The sequence below is a fragment of the Suncus etruscus genome, chromosome 16 (assembly GCF_024139225.1).
Source record: "Suncus etruscus isolate mSunEtr1 chromosome 16, mSunEtr1.pri.cur, whole genome shotgun sequence".
NCBI lineage: Eukaryota > Metazoa > Chordata > Mammalia > Eulipotyphla > Soricidae > Suncus > Suncus etruscus.
This window is the reverse complement of record NC_064863.1, coordinates 22,452,766-22,464,778: the sequence shown is the minus strand read 5'-3', so window position 1 is coordinate 22,464,778 and position 12,013 is coordinate 22,452,766. Positions and strand designations below refer to the sequence as shown.

Sequence of the window (12,013 nt, the reverse complement as noted above, 5' to 3'; positions counted from 1 at the left end):
GCTCAGGGGTTACTCCTGGCTATGTGCTCAGAAGGTGCTCCTGGCTTGGGGGACCATATGGGACACCGGGGGATCGAACCAAGGTCCGTCCAAGGCTAGCGCAGGCAAGGCAGGCACCTTACCTTTAGCGCCACCGCCCGGCCCCAATTTATGACATTTCTGTTCAGAGGTTAGACTTGCAAACATCAAAGCACTACAAATGTGTGTGGTATCACATGATACTAGTTTGAGAAATGCCTATAAAATATTTGATACCATATGTCAAATTATCTTAATTTCACAAAAGGATAAAAGGGGATGTGGAGGTGGTGGGGCTATGCATTGAGGTCACACCTGCCAAGGTTTCTCCTGTGTTATCAAGGCAGAGCACACACTAAACACCATTCCCATTGCTCCGCTTGAGCACCAGGCTTTCTCCCTGGCTGCTGAGCTGAGTGGATCCCTTGAGAAATGGGATCCTTGAAATGCCGGAGGGCAGGATCTGGAATGGAGCATGAAGAGTGCCCTGGACAAGTTGTTTAAACATCCTAACTGCACAGAAAAAAAAAATGCTTCCTGAGTTGGACACCACCACATACAGTGTTTGGTTATTATACCTATCTAAAGCCCAGTTTTAACCACTAGAATAGAGAAATTCTGATATGTTGTTTATTAAATGTTTACATAGATGCCTTCTATGACTAATGGGCTTACAGAAAACAAGTTTAAGTTAAATTCTCACTAAGAATATTCTAAAATAGAACTTTTCTCTGTTGACTATATTATCTGTTGGTTATCTTCCCTTCCTAGTTATTATCTTTCCTAAAATAAAACATTCTTATTCTTACAAAATAATATGTCCATGAGGCCAGAGAGATGCACAGTGGGTAGGGCACTTGCCTTGCATGCAGCTGACACAGACACAGGTTTGATCCCCGGCATCCCATATGGTACCCTGATCCCTGCCAGAAGTGATTCCTGAGCGCAAAGTCAGGAATAAGCCCTGAACACTGCCAGGTGTGGTGTCACTCACCCTCCCCACCAAAACCACAAATAATATATCCAAATAATTTGTCAATGTTCTGAATCATAATATAGGACATCTTTTGAATTTTACAGTAGGGACAAAATACTCATTTACCAAATCAACAATTTTTTGTTTATTTTTGGGGCCACACCTGGCAATGCTCAGGAATTCCTGGCTCAATGCTGAGGAATCACTTCTGGCAATGTTATGAGGACAATATGGGGTGCCAGAGATCAAGTCTGGATTGGCCACGTGCACGGAAACACCTTACCTGCTTTATTATTGTTTTGCCAATCTTTACTTCTCCCTGTTCTACCACCCCTCCCAATTCAACTACCCATCTTCAAATATCTAAGTTAAATTGGCAGACTTAATTTCTTTCTGTGTGTGTGTGTGTGTGTGTGTGTGTGTGTGTGTGTCTGTGTGTGTGTCTGTGTCTGTCTGTCTGTCTGTCTGTCAGTCTTTGTCTGTATGCATGTGCAGGGATGGTGCACACACCCTTGGTGGCATTCAGGGCTTACTCTTGGCTTTAAGCTCAGGTGATCAATCCTGGCAGGAACTAGAGGAGGTGATGGGTATTGAACCTGGGTAGGTGAAGGCGAACACACAACCCACTGCTCTGACCCCAGACTTAATTCCTTAAAATGTTACTTACTGTTCTGCTAGCTGTACAAGTCCACATTTTTAATGCTTGACAACAATATCTTCTAATGATAAGTACACAATTAAAATCAGGCTGTTTCAGAACTCAACAACAGAATAATTTTGAAAATAAGAAAGGGCATAAGATTATATGAACAGAATAAATGGTTGTTGAAAAATAGCAAAAGTTCAAAGGTGGCACCTCCTTTCCCTCCTCACCTCAGGCTGGCTTGAGATGTTCAAAATGAGTGCCCACAATTCGGCCCTCAGAGCTGTGGGGCTTCCTTGTCTGATGTACTGTTGGGCAGCAGCGCTATCTTGTTCCACTAGAACTGACAAAAGCATATTAAGATCTCATTACGAAGTTTCCTAGGTATGAAATTACTCTGGCATACTTAATTAAAAATCTCTGGGGAAGCTAACATTTTATCTTTATATCTAAAATTACATTATGTCCTGACAATCTTCTTACACTTTCTGAATTTTGATGTGATTCAACTTATAGCGCTCTAAGTTTCAAGCCTTCCCTTCACTGATAAGTTTGTCAACCAGTAAATTGAAGTCATCTTGTTTTCACCATGACTCCCTGGATGTGAAACTAATAATATATATGTATATTATATATACATATATGAACAGTCCATGGATATGTTGTTTAAACATCCTAAAATAGATTAATATGTATAATTGGTTTCACAATTAAATCCCACAATCAAGTAAAGTCATATTCACAGAAACTTTGAGTTTCTTATATCTATGTATAATATATATACAGCATACATATACATATTCAACAAATTCATTGATGTTCTAGTATTTGGATACTGTATAGTATCTGAAGTAATGAGAATTTAAAAGACTACAGGATATTTATAGTCTAGAGTATATGATTTCTTGGCAAGCCGCATATATCGATAGAAATCTAAAAAAAAAGTAAAATAATGTAGAAGAACTAATATTTTAAGTTGCTCAAACCTGTCAACAATCAAACCCACAAAGTTAATATACTTTTGCTTTTTATTTGTTTGAATTTCTTTAATAAAAATACCTGTTAGCCTTGAAACAAAGGTCCTCCAACAAACAACCCCGTCCCCAAGAGAAAACACACTAGCCATGTGGCAGCACTATTGTTCCTGCATTTATTTTTTTAAAGAAAAGGGCCAGGCCTCTGGCCTTGAGTTCCCTCTGGCCTGGTCTCTGGGCTGACAAGGGGCTTTCCAGCTCCTTGCACAGCTCAGTGTGCCTGGCCTGGCCTGCAGAAGGACATTAGCCATACTCATCGCTCATATCTCTCTCTCTCTCTCTCTCTCTCTCTCTCTCTCTCTCTCTCTCTCTCTCTTTCTTTCTCTGTGTCCCTCCACCCCTCTCTCCTCTCTTCTCTCTTTCTCTCTCTCCTTCCTCACCCTCACAACTCTCAAGAAGTACCTCTATGTACTTGGCTATCAATGAGAAGTGGACAGAAAGAAAGGGCAAAAAGCACAAGTAGCACAAGGAGAAAAATCTTCCACTAAGTAAAAATGTCAAGAAACTAAAGGATCATATGAAATAAGAGAGATGAAATCTCTTTAATTAACACTGGTGAAAATGAGAAATCATATAAATGAAACATTTTCAATAAATAGGATTCCGAGAAGATGAACTGCATGACACTATAATTACCAAAGGTTCATTTCTAACTCAAAGACTTCTCTGCATTTTGTAATTCAAAGAACAGAATAGGATTTACAAAAGCAACGGATAAAACCTTCAAAAGGCGGGGAGAGAAATGTGCACAGTACATAAACAGCATCATGGTTATTAAGCTTTGCATTGTGAGGAGCTGCCAGGAAGCACGGTGGCTTCATTTTCTCTGGCTGCAGGAGAATCTTCTCATTAACACTAATGAGAAGCGTGTGGGTGCATCAAAGGAGAAATCTACTGCTATGATTTTCAATGAAATTCGACCGCTGAATAGATTAAGCTACTAACATTCTTGAGGGATGTTGTTTGTTAGTTATTATTTCCTTTTCAGTGACACATCTGTATAGTTCTTCATCTGTCATTTCTTGATAAACCAAAAAATGCATTTCTCTTCTGTATAAGGACTGCTAATTATAATACCTACATAGTTAAATTTTAACTTCTTTCAAATTTTATTTTTTCAAAAATCAAATTTCAGTTGGGAGCTAAGAAACATTTATAAAGGACAGCCTCATATTCATAAATTATGATACATATAAACAAAGCTTACCTTTCTGCCCAATACGTACATGCTCATTTTCAAAAAGTTCTAAATATAGAAAGAGATATTAAAATTATTAACACAAATAAGATTAGCCAAATTTAGGATAATGTTCGGTCCGTTTTTTCAATAGTTTCCACAGAAAATGAGACTATTTTAAGCTGTTTAAGGTATATAGAAAATAAAAGGGTCAATAAAGTATTTAATCAGAAGAAAACAAAGCAAACAAGCAAATTGTTCCAAAACACAAAATATTCCTGTCCATTTATCTTTGATTTTTTTCCCCAAAAGTAAAACAAAATTGGTTGATAACTTCATCTGCAAAAAACTCTTCTATTCAAACTACATTGAAGCATATCTAGTGAAAATCTTTACACTACATAGGTGAAATCCCACTATACACAGGCTATTAATTACGCAGGGAGCTAGAGAGATATTACAACAGCTAAAGTGCTTGCCTTACATATGACACCAGTGCCTTGAGCTTGATACCAGTGCCTCATGTATCGATCCCTCAATCCAAAAGAGTGGTCCCTGAGCACAGAGGCAGGAGTAAGCCTTAAGCACAGCTGGGGTCATCCAAAAATCAAATAATAATAGTAACAACAACAACAACAACAACAACATAAAGTTTAAAAATCAGACAAAAAATGTAGATATTTTAAGTGACAAAACAGAAAAATGTTCATATTCAGACCATATAAAAATAAACTGCTGGGGGCAGGAGCAACAGCACAGCAGGTAGGCATTTGCCTTGCACACAGACAACCTGGGTTTAATCCCCAGCATCTCATATGGTTCCTCGAGCATAACCAGGAATGACCCCTGAGGACTGAGCCAGGAATAACCCTTGAGCATTCCCAGCTGTGACCCCAAAGAACAACAAGAACAAAAAATAAACTGCTGTTCATAAAGATACCACTGAGAATATAAAGTTGTAATAAAGTAGAATATATTTTCAATTTGTATATCTTGTGTGTATATATATATATTTTATACTCAAATATATATACATATATATCTTGTATATCTTGTTTTGCCTTTTTTTGTGGTTTTTGGGTCACACCAGGCAGTGCTCAAGGGATACTCCTGGCTCCATGCTCAGAAATTGCTCCTGGCAGGCACGGGGGACCATATGGGATGCTGGGATTCGAACTGATGACCTTCTGCATGAAAGGCAAATGCCTTACCTCCATGCTATCTCCCCGGCCCCTGTATTTTGTATATCTTAAAGGGCTTAAATATTTAAAAAAAAATAGAACTCCTGGTGAGACAATGTTTCTATATAATAAAAGATTCCAGAATATATAAAGAATAAGACAGTAAGACAATCACTTAACACAAACAGGCAAAACACTTGAACAACTGAACATATATCCAAAACATGAAAATATGATCTACCATATCAGTCATCAAAGAAATGCAATTAAAACCATCTTCATCTCATAAGCTAAAATGAATTATGACTAACATCAACACTCAAAGGAAGTTGAGAAGTGGTGGGAGTGTTAATTAGCACAGCCCACCCTATTTGGTAAATAAAAAAGTTTGTTAACATTTACTAATACTGAATTTATGCTCAGACTGGAAACTAGTAACTCAACCCCAGAAACATAACCTAATAAGTGCATGGCTGTACCAAGAGACATGTATAAAAACATTGATAACACTACTGATAATGACAAAGCAATAGAAACAATTCAAGTGATAATAGTAAAATGTACTATATTCAGTCAATGGATTAGTATACAATAATGAGAGCAAATTATTTAAAAAGGCATACAACAAATAGATGTTTCAAACAATATTGAGAATAAGTAGATAAGAGACCATATGCTGTATAGTTCCATACCCATAAAGTGAAAAAACAGGCAAAACTACAGGCAATGAAGTATGGAATTATGTCTTGTGAGAGAGACTTTGGGGTGTTGACAATATTCTATTTCTAGATCTGGGTGGAGGTTACATAAGTGAGCTCATTTTGTTGAAATTCACTGCTCTGAATAGTTACATGGCCTTTTCAGTGTGCATGTTATACTTTTACAGTATTTTAAAATTAGAGTAAAACAAATAAACAAAAAAAGATTTCAACACCAAGAGGACATTAGCTCTTCTACTCATCCCAGAGAAAATCAGTTTCTCGACTTCCTTTTCTTTAGAAGGAGTGGAAAACATGTCCTAGGCTAAGATTTTAACCCCTTCCCATGAAGCCATTGTTCAATATGCAAAATTAGCTCATTCAAATAAAAAATGTTACTGTAGTTCTGTTTTCCATTTGTTACTATTTTCAGTGTTAGATAATTTTAGGCTTTAAAAAAAATCTATAAACCTGGTTTTACTAAATAGGATATTTGAACCAACAGAGCCCATTCTTTTAGATTATTCCATTCTGAGTGATTCTGACATAAAGTGGATTATACAATGATTAAGTAAAGTTTTTGGAGTCCTTATTAGCATACAATTATTTTCTAACACTAGGAGTATTTTAGCATATTTATTTCAAAGACTGCATAGAAGTAAGCAATTCAAATTTCATTCTAATTTTCTTTTTTCCTTTTTTTATTTTTTTGGTTTTTTGGGCTACACCCATTTGATGCTCAGAGGTTACTCCTGGCTAAGCACTCAGAAATTGCCCCTGGCTTGGGGGGACCATATGGGACGCTGGGGGATCGAACCGCGGTCCTTCTTTGGCTAGCACTTGCAAGGCAGACACCTTACCTCTAGCGCCACCTCACCGGCCCCTCATTCTAATTTTCTATGATTTCCCCAGAAACAGGAACCAAAGAATCAAAAGCTTTCAATTTTAAAAGTGAATGCTAGTAAGTAACAGGGCTTTAGTAGTAAAATAAGTATGAAATCAGCAGCAAAGGTGATATCAAAGGAGGTAATGTTTGCACATGTCTAACCTGGGTTCAATAAGCCCAACATCCTATATGGTCCCCCAAACTCACCAGGAGTAATTCTTAAGTGCAGAGACAGGAGTCAGCCCTATGCACTGTCAGGTGTGGCCCCCAAACAAAAGCAAAACAAATAAAAAATGTATGAAATAAAAATATTTTACTGATTTTATTCAATTCTGTGAAATAGAATGATCCCATATTGTAGGTGCTCTTTTGAAGTCCAAGAGTAGATAAGAATAAGCAGTCAGAAATAGAAGGGAAGATTTGAACTGCTTCTTAAAGAATGCTCTAAGAAGGTCTCCGTTAGCAGATTCATGACATTACCTTGATTAAAATAAAGCTATCTTGTCAAATGAGTTTAGATGATGCTGAGCCAAAAATTTACTTCAGACTTGAGCAGTGTTTTAGAATGATCATGCACAATCCATGTCTTAAAATCAGCAGAGCCTTTCCCAACCCTCAGTGGACAACATGTTTCTCACCAGCAGACACCAGGTCAAAGCTTCGGAGTTCATTTCAAGAAGTACTTTGAGGGCACCTGAATGATATAGCACAGCAGGTAGTGCATTTGACTTGCATGTGGCTGACCAGGCTTCGATCCCTAGCATCCTGTATAGTCCCCTGAGCACCAATGGATGTGAACCCAAAACAAACAAGAAAGCACCTTGACAACTGAAGATGCATTGTTCTTTTAGACATAATAAGCTGTAGAAACTTTCTATGTAGTAGAAACCCATCTAGTAAAACTCATTATTATGCATATTCAGATAATTCTTTTCAGTGATATTTAAACTTAATATTAAACATAAAACTTGTGGTCTGGAGAGATATACTGCCAGTGGGACATGTTCCTTGTATGCACCTGACCTGAGTTTGATCTCCAGCACCACATATGCTGCCCCAAGAAGCCATGCCAGGAGTGACCCCTGAGAACAAAAGCAGGAATGATCTTGAAGCACTGTAGGTGTGGCGCAAAACAAAACAAAATAAACAAGGAAAACTTGTTTCCTCTACCTATATTCAAGTGTTTACAATATCATCAAATATTTGGTATTATCAACTTATTCAGAGCCCTAGACTCCTAGAATACAAAATTAAAGGAAGGGTGAATTCTAGGCAAAAGTAGTTTTATATATACATATATATATATATATATATATATATGTATATATGTATATGATTTCATTATCTTTCTAAGTAATACTGTGGTCCAGCAATGCTGCTCTAGTCACTAACCAAAATATATATATATATATATATATATATATATATATATATATATATATATATAAAAGCATAAAACATAATCTAATTGGGTCGAAGAAATAACACAACAGTAGGGCATTTGCCTTGCAAGCGGTTGACCAGGACAGACCTGGGTTTGATTCCCAGCATCTCATATGGCCCCTGAGCCTGCCAGAAGTGATTTCTGAGTGCAGAGACAGGAGTAACCTTGAACACCACCAAAAAACAGGAAAACAAAAACAACCTCATTGGATAAATACAAAATGAACCCTTTTTAAAAAGTCCTGCATTAAGAAAGACAGAGCAAAAATAACCACAGCAAAAGAAATCATCTGTTGCCTCTGGGCACATTTAGATTTTCTTTCCTCTGTTGCAACTGCACCATGTCTATAATAACAAAGGAACTATTCCTTCCCTCAGAGCAAAGATTTTTTTCTATATATCTAATGATCCTTGGTCTTTAGCATGTGGCTCACCCAGTTCAACTTCTATAGAGTCCTCTGAGCACTGCCAGAAGTGGCTCATTCCCCAAAGTTCACTATATTAATTTGGAAATGATAAGTTATCATTTTGAACTCATGTATCATGACTCATATACCAGAGAACAGCAATACTAACCAGGAGGCACGTGTGTCGAATCATCAATACCCAGTTGTCCTGTGTTTAAGCCGAGTTCTGCAAAGAATTCTTTCTGAAAAATAACACACAAAATTACATCTCATACAACTCATTCTACAAATAACAAAAAATATACTTCACCTAAACATTAGTTTAAAAAATCACAAAGCTAGCTGAATCTTTGCTTTATTCAAACATCTAAAAAGGACATTATTAAAATTGTAAATAATTATTCATTAATCCAAAATTAAAGAGCAGAAAGAGCATGATGCTTTAAATGTAAGTATTAATATAAAACATTTTATACACTAAAGTGGGAATGAATAAAAATATCTTTTTAAAAATTGAATATAATAGAAAAATAAACTTAAATACAAATATTTCTCCAAATATAGCATCTATAGTAGTAGTTTTCTTTTCTTTGACTTTTTATAGAAAAAATTTTATGCTTTGGTGCCTTTGGACCAGTATGAGTGATGCAATTTTTTGGAATTATTTTTAATAGCTCTCGAATTTCCCTTTTTAGGTAAGAGACTAACCAGTAATGAAAGGAATGATAATTATCCTACCTTCCAAAATAATTTTCTAAATTTACTAATATAATTTTGTATTTGTGCTTTCTATAGCACTGCACATCATAAAACACTGCAAATATCCAAAATAACTTAAACTAATTTTTAAGTAGACTATCAAATGTTCTACAAAATAAGTATAAATTAGATTTATTCTCCAGACTTCCTCCACTTATCTAGTAATGTCTAAAGAAAGTAATCATGTTTGTCTGTTGGAACACATATATATTATAATAATCCTGTATTATTCACATTACTCTTATTCTCAAGTAATTAAATATGTCTGTTAATATTTGATTACTGTTTGCTACTATTTGCTAAAATCAAATGTCTTTCCTCTTTAGAAGATGAAAATAGCTTTAATCCTTCATATCTATGATTTAATTTAGTGACCTGTTAATATTCCTAACATGACAGTTATATAGCCTAACATGCACACACATTTCATTTCTCTATTGTTTAGCAAAACTTGATTTTTATTGTATTTTTAAAAAACTCTGTACCTTGTCACCAATTAATGACTGAAAACTTGGTAACTCTTTTACGTTCAACCCTTGTCTTCCACTTAAAATTTTGAACCATTTTTATTGAAGTACTATGGTTTACAAGACAGTGAATGATACTTTTCCTGCATCCATCATACCAATATCACCTGTATCACCAGAGATGCTTCCCCATAACTCAGTTCTATGGACAAAATCTTCCATTTTGATAACCTTAATCATCTGTCATTCCCTTACTACATTTTTGTCTTCTTAAAAACACTCCACTAAAATCATAGAATATCTTTTTTTTCTTTTCCTTTTGGACCATACCTAGTGGCCCTTAATTGTTACTTCTGGCTCTGCACTCAGAAATCACTCCTGGCAGGCTTGGGGACCATCTGAGATGACAGGGATGAAGCCCAAATGGTTCTGTGCAAGGCTATTATGCTATCGCTCCAGTCCTAAAATATCTTTTTTTTTTCTTTTCTAAATTTATCAGAACATATCACAAAGATTAGGTGACATATATGACTTCTCTAATAGGCTGAACCATTGTGAATATTCAATTACAATTTGATGATTGTTCAGGTCCACTCATGTTCCACGGTCAGAATTTATTTTTAAAGTAAGTTTAATACTAATCTGTAGAGAATTTTGGTTTAATAAACATTTTAATATTAGGTTCTATAATCACAATGGAGAATCCCACTTCTGTAAGGACATAAACAGAATTCTCAGCATTGATTTTTTATTTCAGCGCACCATACTACTTTTTTACTCAATGATCAGCAAACCTATCAGCTCTGATCTCAAATTTCCTTCAAAACTCACCCCAAGTATCATACCTTTCTTGATAGTGCAGGATGATATGAGCAACTATGTATGACATGTATTACTTTTGTAAAATCAACCTTTACAAAAATATAAAATCATATGATTTTAAAATTCTCTATTAATCTATTTTTAAAAGATTACTTTTATTTTATTTTATTGTATGTGAATTTTTCCTCACTCTATCATGACAACAAAATTATGCATCAATACTTGATTAAGTCTAGGCTGTTTACATTTGTTTTTGGTTTTTGAGTCACACCTGGCAGTCCTCAGGAGTTACTCCTGGCTTTGCACTCAAAAATCGCTCCTGTTTAACTCGGGGGACCATATGGGGTGCCAGGATTCAAACCACCATCCATCCTGGGTTGGCTGTGTGCAAGGTAAATGCACTACCGCTGTACTATCTCTCTGGCCCCTAGGCTGTTTACATTTTTATAACAATTTGAACCACTTCGTATGTTTTCTCACATTTTTTTGCACTTCAGTTAAACTATTTTTCATTTATACAATGTTCTCTACACAGTTCTCCCTACTTTCTTTGATAACTTTGAAAAGACCCTCCTTGAAAGTTTTGCATGTAGTCAAACCATCCGAAGAACTTTTAGTGTCTTTTCTTAAAGCCTTCCTCTCTAGAGCCCTCCAACTCCCTGCTCCAATCTGGGATCACCGTGCTCCAATTCGGGATCACTATGCTCCAACCCCGACACATGAAACCCTTGTGCCAGAAATTTTCTTCACTCTTATTCAGAAATTCTCTTTTTAGGCTAAAACTCCATTTTTCAGGACCTTTGTTTTGCTTTTTGCTTAAGATCTTGTTCCTTAGTATAATTTTCAAAAATGATTTTTTCCATTTATGAAAGCGTTTTCAGTATATGTATGTATATACATATATATGTGTGTGTATATACATATATACATATATCCATTCATGAAAGCATTTTCAGTATATGTATGTATATACATATATATATGTGTGTATATACATATATGCATATGAAGAAATTTGTTCTTGTTCATGAGTAATCTTCTTCTGATAATATTTTGTTTCCTTTGGGATGAAATGGTTAATAAAAAAGTTAGCCCCTTTGTTCAGGATATAATGACCCTGGGATTTCCTTTTCCCAACCTTATTACTCTGAAAATATATTAGATCACATACAAATAAAAGAAGTAAGAGGGTGTGCTACCTATATTACTAAGTAATGTTATTTACTGAAAAAAATATAACCCTTGAATGGTAATTATATCTCAGATGCAAGACATGAATGACCGCTAAAAGTCTGTTGAAAAATTTAGGCTCTGTAAGTGTCCCTTGAGAGGAACTGGAAGCTATACTCATGTGCTTTATGAAGAATGGTTCCTATTGTGTGAAACTTCCTTACCTTATGTGTATGTGACCTGGTAACTTTCAAATAAATGCATTACTTGTCAAAGCCAGACATTGCAGTGATTGGCTATACAGACTCCCTATGAATATTTATCTGATAATG

General features: G+C 35.6%; 1 protein-coding gene across 1 annotated transcript in view; it reads right to left on the bottom strand.

The window, feature by feature from the left end:
• TBC1D19 (TBC1 domain family member 19) overlaps positions 1–12,013 on the bottom strand; it is a 186,461-nt gene that overhangs the window by 58,356 nt on the left and 116,092 nt on the right. The window contains exons 9-11 of the mRNA XM_049790236.1: positions 8,633–8,705; positions 3,879–3,917; positions 1,868–1,980 (exon numbers count right to left, since the gene is read on the bottom strand). Of these exons, the coding sequence (XP_049646193.1) occupies positions 1,868–1,980; positions 3,879–3,917; positions 8,633–8,705 (225 nt within the window). The remainder of the gene's footprint in view (positions 1–1,867; positions 1,981–3,878; positions 3,918–8,632; positions 8,706–12,013) is intronic.